This window comes from Prenolepis imparis, unplaced genomic scaffold (assembly GCF_030444845.1).
Source record: "Prenolepis imparis isolate NDT839.2.m4 unplaced genomic scaffold, iyPreImpa1.0 SCAF_3, whole genome shotgun sequence".
In the NCBI taxonomy this organism is placed as follows: domain Eukaryota; kingdom Metazoa; phylum Arthropoda; class Insecta; order Hymenoptera; family Formicidae; genus Prenolepis; species Prenolepis imparis.
Genome location: NW_028141161.1, coordinates 17919821 through 17947021, shown reverse-complemented (window position 1 = coordinate 17947021; position 27201 = coordinate 17919821). Strand labels below are relative to the sequence as shown.

General features: G+C 31.7%; 1 protein-coding gene across 1 annotated transcript in view; it reads left to right on the top strand.

The window, feature by feature from the left end:
• LOC145934516 (uncharacterized) overlaps positions 1–27201 on the top strand; it is a 138031-nt gene that overhangs the window by 77577 nt on the left and 33253 nt on the right. Inside the window, exons 3-4 of the mRNA XM_083035012.1 lie at positions 2198–2333; positions 12512–12645. Of these exons, the coding sequence (XP_082891138.1) occupies positions 2198–2333; positions 12512–12645 (270 nt within the window). The remainder of the gene's footprint in view (positions 1–2197; positions 2334–12511; positions 12646–27201) is intronic.

Genomic DNA, 27201 nt, shown 5'->3' with positions numbered 1-27201 from the left:
TTTATTTAATAGACTTTTATTAGGAATGAGAACACTTATTAGCATGAACGATACGTAGGGCATGAAGAAAAATAGAAATTTTACATCGCATCGTTCTTTACTGTAGTAATAGGTATTTGATTGGTTTGGCACCGTAATATTTGATTACGAACATAAATCATTGCGTTATATCATACCGTCGGAAAATGAAAACTTCTCGTATAACAGATTCCGCTCTACGTATGTATGTGATGAAGGGCGGGTTGTTGTTGCGATTCCCCGCATACGTTATGCGGAAATTCTCTGCGTATGTTGAAAGTGCTAAACATTGAGCTAACCAATTCGACTCGGTGTTTGCGGAGTCAGAATCGCGAAGCATTTGCACGAGTTAACAAAGCGTCGCTCAGGCAGGTGTTATATATATAACGCGAGGTATTATATAATACAATACATTAAAAGCACGTTTACGATGAAATATAAAATCATGATACTGTGCAGATACTGCGTATATCGGCACATTTTAACGTACCTCGCTTGCGCGTTCATGAAATTTACAAATTGTACTTGACGATTTTTGCAAAACATTCACGTAAAACGGGCGAGATAAATAACCGTTTGAAATGATTGTGTTAATGGCAGCGGACCGATTTGTCAACGGATGATAAGATCGGCGTACGATTACGAACACTGACCTATTATTCCACAATAGCGTGTTTCGAAGTCGTGATGATCTTCGTTCCCGATATCTACTTGCAATTCGCGAGCAAACCAAGTACCGATACTCATTCGAGAAGTGTAAATATCACGCTTCCAGCATATTGACATTGTTACGATTCTGATAGGAATTCAAACAAGTATCGGACAAATAAGAATCTATATAAAAAACAAAAATCTATCACGTTAAACATGTTATACATAATATAACGAAAAAAAAATAACTTCGTTTCAAAGATACTGTATTCAAAATTAATTAACAGTAATATGTGATATATTTTGGAAAAGGAAATATTTATAGCTTTGCAGAAAAGTATAAGAACACATGAAAGTTTTGCTGATAAAAGAAGGAGCATTTATTTGCATCTATCCGATATATTCTGTTGTATATATTCGATATATCCGATATCTTGCTTGAACAGTTTGTCGGTTCATTAATTTTTCATGGATGCGACAGATTGATAGCTTGTCCGACATATCTCGTACGCGGACATTAGTAGTCTGCGAATGATCGATTTGTACGCAGCAGGTATTGAATATCTAGCACGGGAGTATCACTGTCATCGTCAGTCAAAGGGTAGAATAACAAGACGGTAGGAGAATAGCAAGCCGGAGATTATATCTTAGATAACGTCGACCTAGTGCTCTATGATTTCATATTTATTTCTCTCCCATATATCCTTTTGTCTCTCCGCCTCTGTAAAAGTCAGTCTGGAAAATCCAGGCGCGCACGAAGACGGGCACATAAATCAACAAGGAGAAAGAGAGAGAGAGAGAGAGAGCTCACTTGCCCTTTTCGCGCTCCTTTCCCGTTCGTCAAAGGGCTTGCAGTTCCACCCTTCCTTTTTTCTCACCCCAACCGTCGGGCGCGTCCCCGCTCACTTGTGCTTCTTCCTCTTTCATTATTTAAGCCCCGCTAATTATGCATGCTTCGTTTTGCCTGTTCCGATTAAACCCTTCTCTAACCGGCTTCCCTCGCAGCATGCGGAGCTGCTTCATTTCTCCTTCCGTTACCAGCTCGGCTTCTCGGGCCACTTTAGTCGAGTGCCGGATAATTTCCTGATAAGGTGACTATTCCCTCGAGTGGACCAGCCATTCCTCGATATGACGAAAGCTACGATGTTTATGGAATATTTGGTGAAGCGGAAGACGTGCTATATATTCTTTTTGCGCTCTATTAATCCAAGTATTTTTTGAATAATTAAGAACAATTAATTGTCACACAACACACGCACATACATAAATATTTTATAAGCTAATAAAGTAGTCAAGTTAAATATTTAATAATACGATTTGTAATTTCCGACGCATTGCGAAACCGTGAATATCTAATCTAATCTCGCCAACGCGTAGCATCTTTGAACAAATAAAGTTACGTAAAATTATGTTACCCGCATGTAAATGACATTACGATTTTGCCGCGGCGTAATAACCCAGGCCGCCGCGACACGCAGGCATATACTTCCATTTCGCCCTGTACATCTTATGCGAACGTGTGTTTCAGCTTGCCAACTCGAACAAGAGCCAGGTAACGCTCCGCAAAGTCGACTTCGGCCTCTCGGGTCCATTCAACTGCGAAGTTACGGCAGACGCGCCGACCTTCTCCACGATCTCCGTCTCGAAGAATCTCACCGTAGTGTGTAAGTACATGCTCCACGTTATTATCCGGTATCACGAAACTTCGCATATGTGCGAGGCGGACTGCCAATCTTTCCGTTACCCAGGGCTACAGTTTTACGCATGAGCGAATTAACCGAGCAGTATCCTGAGAGGGTTTGAAGAGTCCTTTTTTTTTATTATTAAATTAAATTAAATTTAGAGGGTAATTTATGTGTACGAGAACTGGTACTCAATTGTAATTACATTCGCGATGTACTTTCCGAGCCTTTGTGAATGTATATTTGGAAACGAAGCGGAATTATATTTTAATAATGTGAAATTGATTTTTGCTGTAAAATGTCAGAATCACAATATGATTTTGCGATGAACAAAATTAAAAGCTACAATAATTCCGTGGGTTCTTTGTAACTTTTGTAGGGCATTTTAAATTTATAATTTCGACCCCGTGCTTGTGCAACGCTGGATCAGCGATAATATTTTTTTACTTTAATATCAAAGTAAGGTAAAAAACTTTAATATAATATTTCAATTTTCATGTGAATATATGATGATTTTATCAAGTTACAAGCGATGCGTAATTAAAGCCGGTGAAAATTATTTTATATATTTTCTTTAAACTATGTATTTTATATGAAAACTTTTTATGAGAGCAATTGACTTTTATAGAAATATTTCGTTTATTCAATTGTATAAAAATAAGCTTAGCCCAGTTTCGTACACGCACACACAGATTTTTTAATAAAAAGTTATAAGATAACGGTTGATTATAATTTATTACATTATAATTGAAATTATTATAATTTTAAACAACTCATCGTTTATCTCTGACAATTAAAATTGAAATTTTTACACTAACCTTAATTTCTTCTAAATTTGAACTTTTCATCTCATTATTTAAAGTAGTAAATTTTTAACAAATTAACATTGTTGCAAACGCTTTTATTTGTAATTTTCTGTTGTTGATTTCTGATTTTACTTTGTATGTCTTTACTTATATCGCTAATTTTTATGTTTTATTTACTTATATAAAAATAAAAATTAAGAACAATATGACAAATATAAATACACCAAATATATCAAACAGTCAACAAGATAGCGTAGTGTTTAGAAATTTAAAGAATTGTAAATGCAACTTTGTGTGTCGACATTACTTGTGTGATGAATTTTTTCATCTCCGTAATATATTTCCGCAATGTAAAGTCATAAGTCGAAGCACCTAAAGAGTCATGCATATTGCCGCAGCAAAACGCACAGCTGGCGGTGAAAGTTCCCTCGTCATCGTTATTAACTCTGTCGCGTTTGATCCGCCTATTGAATCTGATCCATATATATGTCGTCCTCTTCATCGCTGAATTGATATGAGCTTGTCGTGCATGTTCGTTTGGTATATATATATATATTTAGTTGAGCAGCATCTCATTCTAATTTGCATACGTATACATCGTATAGTTCTCATGACACTGTACAATTATAATATGTCTAAAGTATCTAAGTGTTTGTCAAGGATATTACAATTTTATTTGTGAAATAACGAATCTATCACATACACGTGCATATTTTAAAAATTCGAATTGAGGACGATAAGATAAACTATATAGTTGGCAAAATTCCATTTACAGAGATTCATATACGTTGCGCAGAATTAGAAGTTGCGACGTTCATTAAGGAAATTAGTTTATCATCCCAGCATCATCAGTGCGGATATAATTTATCGCGCGAAATTTAAAGTTAAACTCGTGTAATTAAAAGTATGTCGTTTTGCATTCCGTTGATAATCGCGTCACAAACTCGATAAACTGAATTGCAAATCACTCATTTAATACACATAACTGATGAATTCCATAACGAATATTAATCAAGTTGTTTATCATATGGTCTGTCATAAATATTACACAAGTATTGTATATTTATATCGAGTAGAGATATATAATCATAAAACGTGTTAGGTATTTATAACAATATTTGTATATTGCCATAAATATTGAACATTACATTATATTATATTATATATATTATTATACACGCGCGATATATTTTCTCATAAAATATCATGTACTTATATGTGTAAAATTCAATACATGAGATAAAAGTTTGCTTTAAATATTTTAAGTATTATATTTTCGCATATGACAAATTTAGCGTGATCGATGTTTGCTTTTAAACGTTTTATTTTCTTATTGAAGATTTGACGATCAATCTTTTTATTTTCGCGTTATATTTTTGAATTTTTTTTTATTTTTTGCTTGAGAGAAATCCTCCTATACAGCCGATTAGATTTACGAGTATCCGAGAGATTTTTACTTTGATATTTGTGCTATTGGATGTAGAGGACTTGCAATTTCTTCAAAGACAAACGAGAGATCACGAGATATAAGTAATTTTGCCCGTAAATCTATCCGCGCGTTGAGCTCTTCAAATCTTCCGGCTATAAGTTACTAATGCATTATCGGCGCTGCCAGATGTGTCTTTTCTACGATGCTATTCTTCTTTTTTCCTTACGGAAAATAGAAAATTTCGCATTAAACTGAGTTGAATGAAGATGCGATTTGCGATGATTCAATATAAATTTTATTTTTCCACATGCAGAACATAATTGTTTTATTTTTTTAAAACTAAATCTAATAAAAATCACGTATTTTTTATACACAGTTTTCCGATACACGATGTGGCTAGGCGATATCTTAATTGCAAATTATTATTATGTGTAGGAATTTTGTTTGAAAGGCTTAATAATAATATAATATATATCATACATATATTATTTCACATATATGTATATACATATGCATTATACTTAAATTATACTTAAAGTATACTTAAAATTTATCTAATAATATGCAAAATATAGGCTTCTTATGCTTTATCGGTACAATTTTGCCATTATTATTTTATGAATATTACGCGGTGAAATCGGGCAATGAAATTGATGTATTTTTTTATCACGCCTAAGCATGCTAGAAATTCAAAGCGGAAAGTTATTTGGATAAAAGAATTCATATATCGAAATTACAAAATTCCTTGTTGCTTTCCTCAAAATTATTCTTGGAATATGTACTGTCATCTCTTCGTTTCGGAAGGAAAAGAGTTTCTTTTACAATTCTATGTCGAGAGGATTCAATGAACAGTCTATAACATCTTAAAGTGCAATGGCACGATTCAATAGGGGAAAAATATGCTTGAATATCAGAAATTCTTTCTCGATTCACGTCTCTGTTGCATCTTTTGCACAAAATAGAAACAGAATGCTGAGTCTAGCAATGCATTCTACTAGCGAAATATTCTGTAATATGCCAGTTGCGCACAATGTACATTAGAATTAAAAATAATTTTCATATTCCATAACTTATTCAATGAAACGCGCGACCGTGTTTATTTGCTTATAGACTTGTATATAAATTTGAATTAGTACAAATGTATCGTGCACTGTCCCTTGACAGAATTGTATATATAGTCTAATAGCAAAGTCGTGCGCGTAAACTCGTGAAACGGTATTACTGAATTACCTAACTATACGCGAGAGCGTTATACTGTAAGCATATACAGCATCGTGAATAATACAGCACACTCCATCACTTCATTATTTTATGTCCGACGAGCTATAGTATTTCTAGAAAGCATTCCATCAGAAAGAAAATTCTCTGGGAACCTCGTTAGGAATGAAACGTCGGATCCTTTGAAATTGCACAACGCTGTCCAGTATAAAGTAACTCAACATCTTTTTTTATAATTACATTATGTGACAGTTAGATATATGATGCACAGGTTATTCTGAACTCCGTGCACTTCGTCCGGACAAAGCTTTTTCAAAATTTATTTCACTCCATAACTAATCCTTAAGCTAAGTTTTACTTAAGGAACAAAGAGGGAGAAAGAGAGGGAGAAATAGGCTGAGAAAAAAAGCAACCTATCTTCTAGAAAAAAATATTACCTCTGAATTTTTAAAACTTAATATCTTGGCAATTAAGCTGTATATTAAATTTTCATTAAAGCGAAATCTATTTGAAATTAATAGCAGAAGAGTACCTTTGCACTCGTGAAACTTATTTTTTATAAAATGTCTTTAAATTTTAATGTTAAATACCTCCTGATTTTATTTATACTTTAAATGTAAAATAATTGTTTTTTATTTTTCGATTTCTAGTATCTTTAAATAAAATGATTTATGCGATATATTTTTAGGATATAAATATTGATGAAATTAATTTATCATATAAATATGTCATATTTGTATGTATTTATATTTTATTTTTTTATTGGTACTTTTAAACTTATGAAAGTAACATATCTTATTGTTAGTTTATTTTAAGTATAAAAAAGACAAAAATACAGAAAATAATATTAAAATTCTTTCTTTAAAATATATATCGGCTAGTTTAATGGAGAAAAAAAAATAACAAATTTTCATAAAATTTTATTATAGAAAAATAAAAGTTTTAATGTGAATTAACTAAAATTACATTGCACATATGCGTTGCATTTAACGCTTCTATATTTAGCTTTACTTAAATTAATTTTGGTATATATACATTATTAAACGTATAATTATTGCTTAATTGACATTACCCTCATAAACTAGAACGTATAACACGTACCCTGCGAAAGTTATGATGATTGTTGATATTTACTTACTTATGTTTACTATGTTATGATACGTTTATCTATGCTTATATCTCTCATTAGTATTTCAAAGTGATAAATATTTGAGATAGCAATAAGTTTTAAGAGCTTCTCTGCGCGTTGTATTTGGATAATTAATTCTTCAATGTGTTACGAGACATTTAAACATTAACACGTTGACTAAAATTAAAATTACAAGAAAATATGAAATTTAGAAGAAAATTGATTTAAATTTTATCAAGATCATATTATTAAAGGTAAACATAAAAAACATAAAAAAATATAAAAATATGAAAAAAAAAAAACTGGAACATGCACATGACAAATATAAAGAAGTATTCAGAGGGGATAATCGGAATTAAAAATCTCTAGTAGAGATTATTCCGTAAAAAGTCTTGGCAGTGTACCAAGCAATATTCGTGCCCCGTGCACAATTATTTGATTCCAACGAAAACTTAATTTTCGTTGAAATCAACGCACCGAAATCCGCGTACGTGCTCCTATAGCCTATATAATACTTAATTTATATTTAATATAGAAGAAGCCTTTAAATTCTTAATGTTTAAAGAAGTATTGTCATAATTTAATTATTGTCATATGATAAGTTCGACACTTTCGCTGTGCTCTATGTATTATACTATATACATATAAACGCAGCGAACCAACTTTTATCTGAATTTTATCTGAATTTTTTAACCAATTTGGAATCGATTTTATCAATAAAAAAGATAATAGGATTATTTGCCAATTATTCACGCGTAAAACAATTCTTATTATAGTATTACAATAATGCAAAGTGCGTTGTATAAGGTATAATATTCTACTTAACATACATATGTAAAATTGGAAAGATTTTGGAGAATCTTGCATAATTTTAATTTATACAAGAGCAGTTACCTATCAAGAAGATTGCACATATATGTTAATTTCAAAATTCCTACGTACTCGCGTTCTAATGTTCTCATGAATGTAAAATAGATTCAGATCTTAATATGTATAACGCTCGACAGTAGCGAATACTATATCGAAATCGTTTGTAATTTTGCTTAAGCACGTTTCTCTCAATGTACCGACAAATGCGTAACAATCTGAATCATCTCCCACAAATTCGCTCCGAGTTCTCATTAAGTTCTATATTCTTGCGAATTGTCACGACATTTTGATTCTTTTTTAACTATTTGAAAATCTAAAATACAACGCGCGCGCGCACATATATATGTATTTATATTTGCACACACGTGCATAGAAGCACATTATATTATTAATATATATATTATTGCCGGAAAAAATGTTTGGCTGCTCATGTATAAAAATTTTATAACAATTCTTTTTGTGATTTTATAATGTTGAATAGAATATTTATTAGCAATTTATACGTTATTGTATATGATACATAATATTACAAGAAAAAAATATTTTTCTTTAGAAAATAGGAAATAGAAATTTTTTAAATATCACGTACATCAAAATCTTTAATACGATTTAATTCAAGGTATATGTTTGATTTTTATTTATTTATTACAGTATTGATTATTATTCTTAACAGATGTTTATTAATATTATGATATTTAGTATAGATATTATTATGATATTATAGTAGGATTTTGTACGCTAATTAATAGTTATATGGATAATATTATGTTTATTTTAATTGAAGAACTGGGTCACATTTAATTGGCACAGTCTCCTTTTCATTTACGGGCTATATGGAAGGCAATCATCAAAAATGTGTATATGTATATGTGATAGTATATATGTATCTCTCATACCAACTATGAAATTGACTTCCGATAAACGGAGAACAAAATTGATGATCGAATGATGTGCGATGGTTGTCGAAATTTCTGGCAACCATTGGCCATTTTAATCTACAAAATTCAAGGATCAGTCATATCGTCCAATATCCCAGTCATCAAATATAGACAAATGCATTTTTATAATATATATAAAATATTTTGAAAATGTTTTGCACTCATAACAAATCAAAGCCTTTTTAAATATTAATTTAATTTCAAATAATAGATATTTGCAATTTCGTTTAAGAAGACAGCAACATTACAAAATAAATAAATCTAATAAATAGGATTATTTTGTATAAGTTTATTAGCATTTATTAATTTTCATTTATTTGTTATTAATTTTTGTGTATATATCTTTTGTGTTGGAATTTCTTTCTTTCATTTCATAAGCTAGCCTTTTTGTGTTCTTATTTCTTCTTCCGGTGGTACTTTAACTTTTATTTTTACTTCCGTCTATTCCCGATGCTCCTCCGTCAAATATTTAAAGGTTTTCTCTTTTTCATCGAATTGCTGTAAATGTATCACGTTCATTTTTCAGCAGATATCCAATGTAGAAAACTTACTACCATGTTTCCTTTTATTCTTCGCCCTACAATTATGGTACATTACTGCTTTGTAAAGCGATTTCAATATTTTCGGTTTTACCTGCATGATTAACGAATTTCGTACAAAATGGATAGATGCTTGCAGAGAATATTCGATGTGATAATGATAGTGATTGAGTTTCATTTCTCTCGCATAATCTCATCGATCGCAACGCGATTTGTTATGATTTTGACAGAGACATAATATCTACGGATCATCTTCTTTATTAGCAACACTTAAATCCAGACGAAGAATCTTTTATAGTAAGACGATGCTATCCGCATCTCGGACGGGATATGAATTTGATATTTTACGATAATATCGCGGGATGTTCTCGTAAGGTAAACGAATCTAAACGGAAACAGTTTTCACATGCTTATGGGAAAATCGTATCTTGTATCGTACTAAAATTTTTCTGAATATTACCTTCCCTCGCAGTTTATATTTTCCACTTTTCCACATCATAACGGTGTGGCGTTAAAATTGATACAATCAAAATAATAAATCGATATAAAAGCGATATCAAAATGTATAACTAATTGAAGTATAGGACAAAAACTCGGCGTAAATAGACAGAATATTTTTTATGTCACAGTAAAAGTTTTATCGAGTAATTTTCTTGCAGTACCTTATGGTTACGCGTTTTTCGTGTTATTCTTTGTTCCATTCTTCATTTTGTTATTTTTTAAAAAAGTTTAGGTGGAAGTACCACAATTATGAATATTACAATAGACGTTAATAAAGCTTTCATTAATAACAAGGAAATATAAAGTTGAAAATATTCTGCGCACGAAAACATATCACGATGTTATGTTATTTTAATTATACTTTCTCTTTCTCTTTCGTCCATTCACATTAAAATATCTAAGTATTGTCTAAAATAATATTTAATTTCTTTCTATTGCCTTTTACTCAAATCATATGTCCTCCGAATAGTTAAAATTTTTATTAAGAGTTTTTTCTTCTTTATACAACAATGTCTGATAAATATTAATCATTTTTTAATATATATTTGCATCGAGGAATAAGGATACTAAGGATCAAAAACATAGCATGCATTTTTTCATCAATTCTTGTAATTAATTTCCTTGCTCGATAATTTATAGATGAAACGTAGCAAAATAACTGGGATTCAATTAATCGTTCTATCGTTTCACGAGTCGCTGGTTTATCGTCGCCTCGAGCATAGCTTAGGAGAGACTCGATAGTTATTCCTTTCACTTGACTTACTAGCAATAGCTTCCGGTTCTCGTCTCAAGTTGGCTTCAAGTGCTTCACTATATGAAGTATACATATACGAAGCTTGTAGTTAAGAACGTGAGAATAAGCAAACACGATTATAACACGTCATAGAAATGAATCAATCAAAAATCTGAAAACATTTTCTATATTTTTCATAGTATTATTTTATTAGAATGAGAAAATCAGACAAAGAACCGTTAACATTGATGCAAATCGTGCAACAGAATTGATGAATTGGATTAGGAGATATAACTTAAAATAATTTTGATTAACATATGTAAATGTAAATTGGTCTTTCATATTTTCGCAATATTATAATTTTGTTAAATTTAGTTCCCACAATATTCAAATAATTTTAAATATACAAATATATATACGAGATGTTTGCAAATTTACGTTTAATTTTCTCATTTAACAAATACAACACATATTAATTTATCTGTTTTGCGGCTAGATATTATTGAAACCATCCTTAATCGAAGATCAAATTAATGCAGAGATTCGATTTTTCTGCATAAATCGCTCGCTTATAACAATATGTCACATATTTGTACAAGAAATGTATTATTAAATATTAACATTAAATTGATAGCACTTTAATTATTTTAATTTAGTATAGGCTAGTCCGAATGCGTGAATCACGAATCAATTAACATATGACGAAATAAACAAATTTTTTTCTCTAATATTTGATATAGTTTGAACATTTTTCGCGGCAATCGTTATATTCATACTTTTCACTATTTACTTTAAATTGCTACATTTTACTTAAATAAACGCCAATAACGCGATTTTCTAATGAAATCAATATGTTTACATACATATAATTCTTATAATTTGTACGCAATATATGTATACATAATGACAAGCGAGTAAAAATATTTTTTGTACAAGTATGTAAAATTTGTACATCTTTCAATTTTTCTGAGTAAAAGATGAGGTGAACATTTAATATCTCTGGCCGTTCTAGATTCTGATAGCTTAGTGATAAAATTGAAGTGCTTTGTAAATTGACGATCCATTTCCAGCGCATCCAATTTCTCTAGAAGTATATTTGTGCAACGAACGAAATTCAAATATTATGTATATAATATACATACATCTGGCTATACACGCCGTGCATATTGTTGTAAATATTCGAATTAGAAGAAAATTAAATTGCTGAATTATAAATGTATATGTATACATTGCGTTTAAATATAACATTTTCGCGCAATATATATAAATTTAGAAACACGAAAGAGAAAAATATAATAAACAATGAACGTAATTTTAACAATAATAATATAGATAAATGTTTTATTAATTATTGCAAATTTCTGTTCCACTGCGGATATTTGATTTATTATACGTCTGGAATTTTTCTAGAAAATTCGATTATATAATTAGAATATTCGACATACATACATATATTCTATTTTGCGTTTGAAATATCGCGACGATTAGTGAATTTCCGATACAAAGTTTGCTTTATTACTTCACCCAGGTCCGTTTATGCTCTCTGCGCGGGGGCAATGATCGCCGCTATTCACGGACACTTCATTTTACAGCAGAACAAACAAGCTTTTAATCACAGTTTCAGTTTGGTGCTATTGTCTTTGCATCACAACGCCCCGCGTTTACCCGATTCGCGCTACTGCCGACAAAATCAATATCCCGCGTATCCTGCGCTTAATATTTTTCCACGGTTACGCGTCCGTAACTGCCTTTTGAGGGTAGCGTCGGGATTACGCAATACACGTAGCCCCATTGTGCTCCGCGGGAGCGCATAAAGCCGGCGACATAACGGGCTCCTCATTGGCGCTTGAATATTGGATAAGTTTCGGTGGTGAGCGTCGAGGAAAACGGCGCGATTACGGCATTTCTCCCTTCCTTTCCCGCATCCCCCGCCCCCTAGACTTTAGTTTCGTCGACAATGAGTATAAGAGAGACTTTACGAAATTATTATGTTTCAGCTTTGCCCCGCGGGAGACCCGTTATCGTATCGGAACGCGAACGCTACGATCCGGGAGACACGTTGAGGGCAAATTGCAGCCTGCCGTCATCGAAGCCGCCGGTTCACCTCTCATTCACGCTGAACAACATGCCGGTAAGTGATGCCTATATCGACACGATTGTCGTATTATCGAATCAGAGTGAGAGGGAGAGAGGAAATATATGTGCGTTAAGCGATTGAGTTTCAGCATTGCTTTTGCAGTTGTATGCATTTCGCACATTCGCATTCGGACTTTAGATAATCTTTTCGGAAAAATATTTGCACAAATATCGGCGAAATTGAAACCCTGTTTCAACAGAAAAGAAACAGAATTTTTCATCTACTGTTAATTGATTTATTCTACCTGACGATAGATTTGAAAAAGTGAACTTTTTTTTTTTGTTGTCGCAAAAATATTCATTATACATGCATATTATACCAATCGACGATTGATTTGTTTTGAAGTAGTGAAAGATTAATCAAGTGTATTGAAAACGTAAAATCGGACACTACTTTTTTTTCTTTATTCAATAGCAGCACTCTTTTAGCTTTATGCTATTCAATCGTTTTTCTCACACCTTCTTGCTTGAAATGGATCTTTTTATAAAAATTGTTAAATCGAAGACTATCTGCTTTTACCACCCCATGAAACTCGTAAGCCTCATTGAAAGTGTGCGGGATTTCGATATCGATTTTCAATTTACAGAATATATGTATCTACATTGCTGTGCTATTATCATTACCGCCAATGTTTATTGTAGTAGGAAACTCCTCTGACCGTTCGGAAAAAGAATCATTTCCGTCACGTTATTGTTTTTCCTTTATCACACACTCGAAATGTGAATACCATTTATTATCAGCTCTTAAACGATGTGCAGAGAATTTGCACAGTTTTACGAGGGCACATTTAGAGAAATTTAATTTAGTACGAAATAATTGTAGCATTTTATAGCGTTGTGCAAAAGCTATTCGGAATGTTAGCAAATTGATCTCTCCGCGAGAAGCAAATTGACACGTTTTAAAGAGGATTAAGTAAACTCTTTGTTCTGGGAAAATGTGCGCAGTAATATGCGTGTCGTCTATTTGCTTTCTGGGCAATCTAGTTCTTATGCCGAATTGAATGAATTCTCTGTGCAGAATTAGAGCATGGATGATTAAGTCTTACCCGTCGCCTCTGAAGTAAGGGGGTTTTATCAAGTCGCGTCCGCGGGATAAGGGAATTTGAATAATCGGATAATCCGTGCAAAAGCCGCCAGGAGTACCGAACGAAATATTAATAACCACGCGATACCAGCAAAAATGTTGTCGAGTAACTTTTGTCGAGCGAGACACGCCTGCACAGGCGTATAGCCTCTGGCGATGCATTACCCATAATCTCCTGGGATGATGTCGCGGGATCTCATTAGCTGATACGGCTAAATGCAAAGCGGAAGCGTGGTCTGTGCTTGATCGTCCGTAGAAATCCGAAATTTGCCACCGACTTTGATCGAACAGAAATCCGTGCTGAATGTGACGCATCCAATGCTATATTTTAAAAATATTTTTGCCATTTTATCTTTGACTTTACATTATATAAAAAGTTACTGTTAGTTAAAAAAATGTTTTCTGTTTTTTTGTTTTTGTTTTTTTAAGTCTTCTAGAATATAACATTACGGATTTAACTATTAATTATTAATGAGGAAATGTGCCGAGCTAGTCATCCTCGAATATTTTGCATTAATCAAATATCGAATTAATTTCCATGGGGAGAAAGTTGTTCGCCTGGATAAATTCGATAATTTGAAATACAATATTTTCTATAAATTCTATTTTTAACCCCAATTTATATAAATTTCCACCATTCACTCTAACGTCATTATTATACGTTTAAATTACAAAGATTTGTTTGTCCAATATATTTACTTTAATCGATTCATTCGAAATGGTTGCTTGATAGCGAATCGTAAATTTCCTCGTAAAGTTATAATGATATTATCCTTGCACTCGACGGTATAATGGTACGATAAAAAACCGGGGGAAAATACGATTCTGAAGAAAATCAACCACGAGTTTCTTTCTCCATGGAACCTGGAAAATTAGTATCGCATATATACGTAAGTGCGAGTAACGATGGAACAGTGCCGACGGGGGCAGTGAGAGAAGGGTAGTAACGAATTGCCCAGGAACAACCGAGTCGGTCTGCTAGCTTCTTACGGCTAACGTCTTGTCGAGAAACTCGTCGAATTTGCAGGGAACGTTTCTGAGAGCGTGGAAGATATCTTGTCGCGGAAACAACGGTTTCTTACGACCAGGGCGTTGCCAGTACAAGTTTACTTGCATCGGAAAAAGTAGTTCACTTCCAGGAAAAACTTCTAGCTTTAGTTGAGATCTCTCTTCTACAGAGGATTTATTCTTTGCTCGTCGAAAATCTTTTTAATTAATATCGTATAACTTTAAAATATTTTTGTTAATTGATAATGATGCTTTAATCTATTTTGTTATTGAGGATACAATTGTTAACAAATTTTTATAAATATACGTTTGTAAATTGTAGTATCCATGTGACAAATTTCATCTAGTTTTTCATTTAAAAGTTGCTGCGGAATCAACTTTTAATGAAACAAATTGTGAGCTGTAGTGTTTTTTAATATTTTTATTTTTGACAATATAATTTTGTGGATAAAATTAAGGATTAAAAAACAATCGAATTTTAGTATAACATACCACAGGTAATTCTTTCTCTCTCTTTCTCTTCTATCTTTTCTAAGAACTTTTATCTTCTGATTTTAAATTTTCTGAATAATTTATTAAATTTTTCTAGGCGTATTTCATTTATATTAATTTATCCTAACAAATAATAATATTATTTTAAAATAATATTATTATGAAATATTTTATAATAATATTATTATGAAACAATACGTGTTGATATTCAAAATTGTTGTAATTTTGTTTTATCATGTGTATAAATGTATAAATTAAATGTACATATATTAAGTGCTAATTAATTATTGATAATTATCGGGATACATTAATATAAATGATACATATTTACAATATAAAATGTGCGATTAAATATACATTAAACGTTAAAGGACACATTATCAATAAAATATTATTTATCTTATTTACGGATGTGTAATAAAATGGTAATAGCTTTTCCTGCTGATAGGCGCATTTTAAATTAGAATTTTAGATAAATTTAAATGGATAAACGACTTATCAATTTCCTGTTTTACTTAAAGGACATCATGAAAACATATTTAACACATATATATGTTAAGATATCTTTAATAATATAAAAATTAATTAATTACGCCTTTTTAATGATGTATAGAAATATTGAGAAGAGACGGTTTAATTCCAATTTATAATTTTGAATATTATGAAATATATTTGTGTATTTCGCGTACAATAAATTTTCCACGATTCTAGTAATACCAAGCGTGCAAAAATTGCTTAAGAATTTTTAATTTACAATATGTGATTATATATAACGCACTTGCATCTTATAATATAATAATATATCAGTACATTATTTGACATTTACATACACAATTCGTACAGCCTGATATCCTTAAAACTAATCTATGCACTGTTGCGGATGCGTATAAATTTTGCATAACCGACGCGCGTCCTTATGCGATATCAATATGCGATCGTCGTCCTTTAATACCTCATAACCCGGTATCGTAAACGGCGTTGGTTCACGTGCGACCCCGTTTATCTTACATGCGTCGTGCGCATGTATGCAGGCGATGAGATTGGGCTTGTTTAGTCCTTCACGATACATGAAATGGTATCATTCTAAAGAAAAAATAAATATAGGAATGATCTATATATTTTTTAGCGTGATTAAATAGTGATAAAATCACTGGTTGATACATACGCTAAATTAAAAGCCTAAATAAAAGAAATTTTATTAATTCGCAGAATCAATCATTTATTGTTAGATCTCATCCCCGAAATGCTTTATTTTCGCGACTGTGAATCTCTTTCGCGTTTTATTTCGGTCACTCCTGTCTCTTCTTTTGCAATTATCCGCTCTATTTGCATCGCCTATACGAGATTCACACGTTCACTAATCTATCGGAATAGCTTTATGAATGGAATCGGAATGTATTACTTGATAATATGGGCGGGATTTATTATTTGAGATTTATTGTGATTTTATACGTCGCCCGACGCATGTAACCGCGTTACCGAGTCTGGCAATGACAAATTACGACTTTTCTGAGATTTTCTGTTCGGTAAATTGTGTTTTTTATTCTGACATGATTTTATTTCTAACGAATTTGTTGGATACTTTTCTATAAGAGAATTAATATGTTTAGTCTTTACAATTTCACTCGCGCGCGTACATTTTAGTATATTTTAATTTTTAATTTATCTGAATCTTTTTTAAGCATATTTACTTGCACTTTTACATTTATAACTACTTAAGATAAAATAACAAAGGTTTGAGACTAACTATGTTTAAAACGAAACGCATTATAGAACGAGTTGAAAATTGATTTCCAAATAATATGTTATAAAATTAGCTTAGAAAAGAATATTTAAATGTGAAAAAATTTTATAAAGATTGTAATAAGTACTTACAATTTTTAAATATATTTAATGATTATTTTATTTATATTATATAATGTTTTTATTTATTCAACGACATCAATTATCTATTTGATCTTTTGTACGAGGGGGGTCTCGTTTAAACCCCAATTAATAATTTTTCAATTAAAATTATGAATCACAAAAACTTTCTTAGAATTTATACTTTCAATCTCTTCAATTATTTCGAAGAGCAGATGCATAACTTGTTTGAGTATCGCGATATATAATACGAAACAATGTACTTCTTGTTATTCTTTGTATATCCCGGTATCAGTCCTTCAATTAGAAAAATAACCGCGATTTGTTCGCATTTTATCGAGAGCAGGGCAGAACTTTACCGCGACGAAACCAAGTTCGAGATTATCTGTGCAAACAGTCTTCGGCATCGTTTCCCCGCCGTGGCCCTTAATCAACTTATAACCCGTGGTAACTTCTGCCAATCAGAAACATATCCCGCGGGAAAGAAGATCCCGGGATCGCAGCCGCGCTGCGGGGGAGAGAAAACTTTATTGAATCGTAAATATCGTCACCTGAAAATGGCGTTTGCGCCGACCGATTGTCCCTTGCACTTCCGACTTTTCCGGACACCGTCGGCTATTTTCTTTCTCGTGCTTTTTCTGAAAACGGAACCGCGCGCGACCGCGCAGTTGTTTTTGTAATCTCATGAGGTATTCGACAGAGATATTTTGTAAAACGGGGAGAGGAACGATGGACTTGAGGTACCACATAGTAAAATAACCTCCGGTGGTGCTAGTGAAAACATTATCTTAAATTGCTGAGCGAAGTTCGCCAGCTCTTTTCAATCGGGAGATATCAATAGCGATCGCTTAGTACATCGCGAGCCATATTATTCAAGATCCAACGAACTGATCTTCAAAGACGAATGAGAAATATTCGATAGTTTCATTGTTTCTATATCGATTTTACACGACTGTTCTGACGGGTAATGTTTTCGTGAATAAACAAAGCAGTGATATACGATTGATATACGATATATTATATTATTTATTGGAATAAATATAATATTTAAAATTATGACGTTTAAAACGTAAAATGCAATTACGAATCGACGTTTGCAACAAATGCTCAACGAATCATAAGTTAATGAGCGCAGGATTACGCGCGCATGCATATGTAAAAACGTATTACGAGCGGTAATCTTTTACTAAAAAAGCTTTTTTCTCATAAATTTTGTGCAATATAGTTAAATGACTTTTAAAAACTTATATACAAAAGAAACATATGCAGATGATTATTCGCGCGTTAAGCATGTCTTCACCCGCCTTAACACTGCACGTTTCCGACTTGGTTGTTGGCCAACGGGGCATTACTTTTGCATATATTTGAATATAAGACTGGAGCGCCGCGGAAACGGCGGAACATTAAAAAATAGCTATGCTTTCTTACTGCAGCTTGATTTCTCGGCAGACGCAATTTAAATTTATTGTGTTAAAATTTCGTAAAATAGAAATCTGCGCGTTATGCAACATCTCTCTTCTCATCTCAATCGTAAATTTATATATTTATCCTATTTTTATATCAGTCCACATAAATCTCGTCTTATATTAAAATCAATCGTACAACGTAATGAACAGGAATAAAAAACTATATTTTATTAAATGCATTTTTAGCGCAAAATTGATCGAATGATTTCTCAGGCGAGTTTTGCATGCGACACCATTGAATTTACTGCATCATAAACCATGACTCCATGCACTGCTTGCAATTGCTGCACGATGCATCAAAAGCTTCGTTCAAAGTCGGCACTTTGTTATCATTTTCCAACGTAACACCTGCGTCTACACGGAAGTACTATACGATATACGAGCCGTCAAAAATCTGTATATATCCGCCATGCGAAACAATAAATTCCTACCATGATGCCTTTTGTGCATAGCATTAAATTTTGTTGTAATACTATTTTCCGTAATCAACATATTAAATTTCATTTCGAATTACCAATCGAGAGAGAGAATTTCACAAATGTTAGTTTACGCGAAATTCGAGTACAATGGAGAGATCGACGAATGGTCGTTACGCAAAATTTTACATCAAACTATTTAGCTCTCTTTGGCTATTTAAATCCCGACACAAACGTTAAAATAACAAAAAGCATTCTCGATTCTCGAGCAAGCGTTTCTTTAAATATATTAATAGCAACACGGTGTTATATATAAGCACGAATATATCAACAGTGCTTTTTCATTCTCCGCGCTAAATAGACAGGTGTCTAAAGTGATAACGGAAAAGGATTTACCGCGACGGAGTCTGTTCTTCATTTCCACTACGGTTTCGCTGGCCGGCACCGTCTACAAACACACCGGCCCACTTTCCCGCATGGCTTCGGCATAATGAAATGCATCGCTCTTTGAGGGTATAATCCGATGCAGATTAAAACCCCGATCTCCCCCCTTCTCATCCCTCCGTGAAACAAATTGCAGCGCAACGCCGCAGGAGAAGGCGCAAGGGCGTCGGAGCTAATCCGACGCAAGGCTCGCAGCTTTTGTACCGGGAAATGAACGGAGACCGAAATATTCCTCGATGAGAGAATAATTCGAAACTCGTCGAGAGAGAGACTGCACTTTTCATCCTCCGCGTCGTCGGACATCGACGTTTTTCTCTCACTCGGTGTTAAATCTTGTCACGAGTATTCATTTTTAAGGGGATCAATATCGACCGGATGTAAAACTGTTTCTCCATCTGCAACAGCTCATTTTTTATGCATGATTTATTTATATAAATGTATGTATCCGTTTTTTTAAATTTTCACGAACGCGAGAATCGGCGCGATGAATAATATTCCGTGTGATCGCGCGACGGCGTAAAATATGCAAGGGATAGCAGTATTACAGGGGGTAGAAGGGGGCGCATTAAAAATAATTGAAGCGAATCGTTTTACGCTCACGTCAGCGTCGATTTTATTTTGGAACACGCGACAGTAGAAAAAAGAAATTGAGCGGCTATCTACCCTTAACCTTCCAACCGGCCATCAACTTCTTTCTCTCGCGATATCATCGTACCCCTTTTCTTTCCCCTTCTACCTTCTAGGCGCTGTTCTTTCCCTTTCTCACACACACACACACACACACACACACACACACACACACACACACACACACACACACACACACACACACACACACACACACACACACACACACACACACACACACACACACACACACACACACAGATACACATACCGACCCATTCATTAAGTCTCGAGAACGTCCTCGCAATCTCTATAGGTTCGTCAGTAGATGTGTACACGACGTGCCGTTTGTTCTCCCCTGAAACTCGAGATGTCCTCCTCGGATAACATGGCGAGACCGTGATGGCTAGGACACACAAATATATATATGGAGCTCGCTCGCACACTCGCGTGACATGACATAGAGTCACCGACTTGAAAGATAATGAAAGCTTACACTCGCGATCTACAGCTGCGAACGAGACGAACGATTGCGAGCCTTGACCTGGCGTGAAAAGCTTTCTTCTTTTCTTTTCTTTACGAGAGACATTATCCTTTATCTCTTTTTAGATGGCATTGAATTAGAAAGGGATTGACACGCAAAAAGCTATTCGAATTTAAGATACCGAGATTGGCGTCATTTTATTCTGTCAGCCGATGATTACTCATTCACTCTCATGCTTTCATTCTCTTTTGCGCGACAAAAATTCAAATGATCGAAAAGATAACGATGAATAAAAATGAAGCAAGGGCGAAGTGAATATAATAAATTTAGACCCTTTAGAGTATTTTTGCACAGATATTCCTGCTATTCCTGATCCGACAGAGCTATTTTATCTACGGATTCTTTAATAAGTTTTGAATTAGAAATATAATGAATTATATAGCGTGTACATATATGTAAATCAATCTAAATACTCGTTTTTATGTGGATAATTTATATACATATATGTCAGATCATGGTATTATCGTATTATGAATACAATTATTTATTTAATTAACTAAAATTTTATTAATTAATTTTATTAATTAAAGTTATTTTTTATATAAGATGCGCGCTAAATCAAATAATCTAAAAACGTACAGTAGTAAAATCACATTTTGGTCAGACATTTAGCTTGCTCACGACGATCTTTAGTATTATCGTATTATGAATACAATTATTTATTTAATTAGCTAATATTTTATTAATTAATAAGTTATTTTTTATATAAGATGCGCGTTAAATCAAATAATCTAAAAACGTACAGTAGTAAAATCACATTTTGGTCAGACATTTAGCTTGCTCACGACGATCTATAGTATTATCGTATTATGAATACAATTATTTATTTAATTAGCTAATATTTTATTAATTAATAAGTTATTTTTTATATAAGATGCGCTAAATCAAACAATCTAAAAACGTACAGTAATAAAATCACATTATAGTCAGACATTTAGCTTGCTCACGACGATCTATAATATTATCGTATTATGAATATAATTATTTATTTAAAATTAGCTAATATTTTATTAATTAATAAGTTATTTTTTATATAAGATGCGCGCTAAATCAAATAATCTAAAAACGTACAGTAGTAAAATCACATTTTGGTCAAACATTTAGCTTGCTCACGACGATCATAGTATTATCGTATTATGAATACAATTATTTATTTAATTAACTAATATTTTATTAATTAATAAGTTAATTTTTATATAAGATGCGCGCTAAATCAAACAATCTAAAAACGTACAGTAATAAAATCACATTAGTCAGACATTTAGCTTGCTCACGACGATCTATAGTATTATCGTATTATGAATATAATTATTTATTTAAAATTAGCTAATATTTTATTAATTAATAAGTTATTTTTTATATAAGATGCGCGCTAAATCAAATAATCTAAAAACGTACAGTAGTAAAATCACATTTTGGTCAGACATTTAGCTTGCTCACGACGATCATGGTATTATCGTATTATGAATACAATTATTTATTTAATTAACTAATATTTTATTAATTAATAAGTTAATTTTTATATAAGATGCGCGCTAAATCAAATAATCTAAAAACGTACAGTAGTAAAATCACATTTTGGTCAGACATTTAGCTTGTTTACGACGATCTATAGTATTATCGTATTATGAATACAATTATTTATTTAATTAGCTAATATTTTATTAATTAATAAGTTATTTTTTATATAAGATGCGCGTTAAATCAAATAATCTAAAAACGTACAGTAGTAAAATCACATTTTGGTCAGACATTTAGCTTGCTCACGACGATCTATAGTATTATCGTATTATGAATACAATTATTTATTTAATTAGCTAATATTTTATTAATTAATAAGTTATTTTTTATATAAGATGCGCTAAATCAAACAATCTAAAAACGTACAGTAATAAAATCACATTAGTCAGACATTTAGCTTGCTCACGACGATCTATAATATTATCGTATTATGAATATAATTATTTATTTAAAATTAACTAATATTTTATTAATTAATAAGTTATTATTTATATAAGATGCGCGCTAAATCAAATAATCTAAAAACGTACAGTAGTAAAATCACATTTTGGTCAGACATTTAGCTTGCTCACGACGATCATGGTATTATCGTATTATGAATACAATTATTTATTTAATTAACTAATATTTTATTAATTAATAAGTTAATTTTTATATAAGATGCGCGCTAAATCAAACAATCTAAAAACGTACAGTAATAAAATCACATTATAGTCAGACATTTAGCTTTCTCACGACGATCTATAGTATTATCGTATTATGAATATAATTATTTATTTAAAATTAGCTAATATTTTATTAATTAATAAGTTATTTTTTATATAAGATGCGCGCTAAATCAAATAATCTAAAAACGTACAGTAGTAAAATCACATTTTGGTCAGACATTTAGCTTGCTCACGACGATCTATAGTATTATCGTATTATGAATACAATTATTTATTTAATTAGCTAATATTTTATTAATTAATAAGTTATTTTTTATATAAGATGCGCTAAATCAAACAATCTAAAAACGTACAGTAATAAAATCACATTAGTCAGACATTTAGCTTGCTCACGACGATCTATAATATTATCGTATTATGAATATAATTATTTATTTAAAATTAGCTAATATTTTATTAATTAATAAGTTATTTTTTATATAAGATGCGCGCTAAATCAAATAATCTAAAAACGTACAGTAGTAAAATCACATTTTGGTCAGACATTTAGCTTGCTCACGACGATCATGGTATTATCGTATTATGAATACAATTATTTATTTAATTAACTAATATTTTATTAATTAATAAGTTAATTTTTATATAAGATGCGCGCTAAATCAAACAATCTAAAAACGTACAGTAGTAAAATCACATTTTGGTCAGACATTTAGCTTGTTCACGACGATCTATAGTATTATCGTATTATGAATACAATTATTTATTTAATTAGCTAATATTTTATTAATTAATAAGTTATTTTTTATATAAGATGCGCGCTAAATCAAATAATCTAAAAACGTACAGTAGTAAAATCACATTTTGGTCAGACATTTAGCTTGCTCACGACGATCATGGTATTATCGTATTATGAATACAATTATTTATTTAATTAACTAATATTTTATTAATTAATAAGTTAATTTTTATATAAGATGCGCGCTAAATCAAATAATCTAAAAACGTACAGTAGTAAAATCACATTTTGGTCAGACATTTAGCTTGTTCACGACGATCTATAGTATTATCGTATTATGAATACAATTATTTATTTAATTAGCTAATATTTTATTAATTAATAAGTTATTTTTTATATAAGATGCGCTAAATCAAATAATCTAAAAACGTACAGTAGTAAAATCACATTATAGTCAGACATTTAGATTGCTCACGACGATCTATAGTATTACGAGACTTAATGAAAAATAATTTTAACAAAGATATTGCACATACTCAAGCATATACATTATGTAGTTGGCTGTTGAATATATATTTTTTGTTAATATACACAACAAGCTAAGCAAAAATAAACGTCATTATATTTTAAATCAAAGAATAAGGTCCCCAATTCAGTTAACTATGCTTTTACTGTTAGAAATATCTGTTTTTGTAGACAGTAAATGTCTCTTTTATGTACTTATATTTTCATTTGCCATAAATTTTCACTGAAAATAGCGGTACATTTTAAGTATAAGAAAATATTTTATAATATTTATTAATATTTTTCGAAACATATATCAATAAATAAAAGCCATCTTATTTTATTCCTATAATCCATCAGGTAATACAAAGAAATTGGATAAAATTATCATAACAATCATGTATATTATAAGCTGCGAAAGAATTTTTTGTATAATTTTTCAAATGTATATATTATATTTTTATTGTAAGTTGATAGAAGCTTCTGAAATTCTGAAACTTTGTGCACGTGACTCAGAGTATTAAATTATATTGTTTATTTAAAGATAATTAAAAAATTTTAATTTAGAAATTTATTATTAATAGATAATTTGTTTCAAAATTTAAAGATATTAAAGCAAATTACACGTTCGTATGGCTCTATTATCTAACTAGGAACTACTGTATGAAATTCCAATTTACAGAAACAATTCCAGAGTATATTATGTGTCACCATTTCATTAATGTAGTTTTAGTGCAGTTGACTATTTTGATAAACAGCATTATAAATTTTATTACGCTATTACAATTGTAATATTATATTAGCAATGGAATGGAATACTTTAATGAAATGTGCTCTGAAAATCATTAATGTGAAATTTACGACTTGCTACTACTATTGATTAATATTTTGCAAATATCTCTGCAGCAACGGCTGTTACATAACATAGATATTAGACGAAAGTTATTGCCGCAAGCTACGAAAATGATAGAAATTAGATATTCAATAAATTGTATCATTAGTACATATCGTAAATATTGACGAATAGCATTGGTTAGTCTAGATTCTATAAATATTATTTTCATGCAAATGAATATTTTATACATCTTTATAATTACAATCAATATAACCAACCCACATACATATCTTCTTTTTTGCGAATTTAGTTATTATAAAAAATTCGCGATAAATTACAAAAATTGTTGAAAGAGATAGAGTTTTTATAAATTGATGAAATGGTATGATGAAATAATCAAATCCCAACTGTATGATTTCCCTCGTTAGCAATATACACGTGGTAATCGTACTGGAAATTATAAACTTTATTTGATTATACTAACAACGGGAGAAATATTGTTAATTTTTGTTCGTATTTTTGAAATTGAAGAGAAACATAGTAGAGTATATTATTGACAAGAAAAATTATTGTTTATTGATTATATTAAAAATGTTTATTACTTAAGTTTCGACACATTTTTTGTCGCTCTTTATACATACATACATTTTATACAATATGTATTTTATTTTATACATTATTTGCAGAAGAAAAAAATATAGATGTTTGTTTTATCACAATATATTACACTAGTAGATCGAAATAAATTAATTTTAATTGAAGAATTTTGACAATTAAATTTTGCTGCAGATTTAAAAATACGTGTAATTAATTCATAATAAATAAATAAATTTAATATCACGCTATACAGATATGCATTATGTGTATGTATACCTCAAATAATTTAACGTGTATGCAACGAGTCACATAGTTCTTTGATGCATGCCTTTTGAATCTTATGCCACTTAAACAATGCAAACCATCGTTTTCTACACTGCGCACAAGTACAATGAAACTAAATACGTTACAATTGTTTTAATGGGCAGCAAATACAGAAAAGATAGTCAAACAAAACCACCAAACAGACTAAGAATAGAAAAAAATTTAAAGAGGAAGTTACGTATTGTAACCATCGCGCGCTTCAAAGAGTTATTGTTTTCTGTTGTCATGCATATAAAGTAGGTCCCGACGTCTTTTGTTTAACGTCTTTTGTTTTCTATGCACAAAAATATTTTTGCATAGTTTATATGATCAGATATAGCAGCTTTATCCCTTTTATATGTGCATACACATATATGTAAGAGAGAGACAAAGAGATTAAGATTATTAATATTGATAATATATATTGGAATTATGACTCTTAAATATATATATGTTGCGCAACGTAATAATAATAATGATAACTGTTGTATATATCTAAGATATTGATTGTCTGAAGGGTGTATAGATACATATTTGAATTATATAACCTATCTATCCTGTTGAATTATTAGTCACAATATCTGAGAAATCGAAAACTGTAGTAACGTTGAGTAAAGCATAGGAAGATTGCATTTTTCGTTAAAATTAAATACAAATTGGAAATAAATATTGATTAAAAATTTCGAAATATCACAATATTTTTCCGGCATGTTTACACATCGACTTCAATTATATGCAAAGGCACGGTGCAAGTTGCATCAAGTTGTGGCTCAAATGCATATGCAATCGCGATAGACGATTAATAACAACGCAGTGTTAAATTTTTCCATACGTTGCAACCGGCGTGACCCAGATCCTTTTATATACAGAATACGAGAAGGGTGAATAAGAGCAGATAGTTGAGCTCCGATTTACAGGGTTTAAAGGCTGTATTCGTACATAAGTTATCGGCCGTCCTTTGTACATCATAGCGTGACGTTCGGTTCATCGACTTGGTCGAGAGCTGTGTTTCTCCCTGAACGATAAGAGGAGCTTGTTGACCGTGTATAGATCGATAGAATCGCGATCGGCTGATCTCGTATTCAACATTCGCGATTCCAGCAGCGTTGAGCACGTTACGGGGGACAGAGCCATCAGGAGCGCATTAGCGCGTACCGTGCGTACGCATCGCCGATGGGGGTTGTTGCGCGAGTGTCGGATAGCTGTTACAATTTACACGCAGTTATATGTACCGCCGAACCCAAGCCCCGAGTCCCTGCTAATTGTGGTTAAGTTTAATTCGCGCGGACGTGCGCGCGCCCTGGGTGGGACGGAGAATGGCGAGCGAGCGGCCGCTGCTTCCCGTTTGACGTGCGCCGCCCTGCCAGTGCAGCTTTGCGCTGCGGCGTTTCCAGCCCCGGTGTGTATCCGACGTATAACCGCTCTATATCACTGTAGAGTACA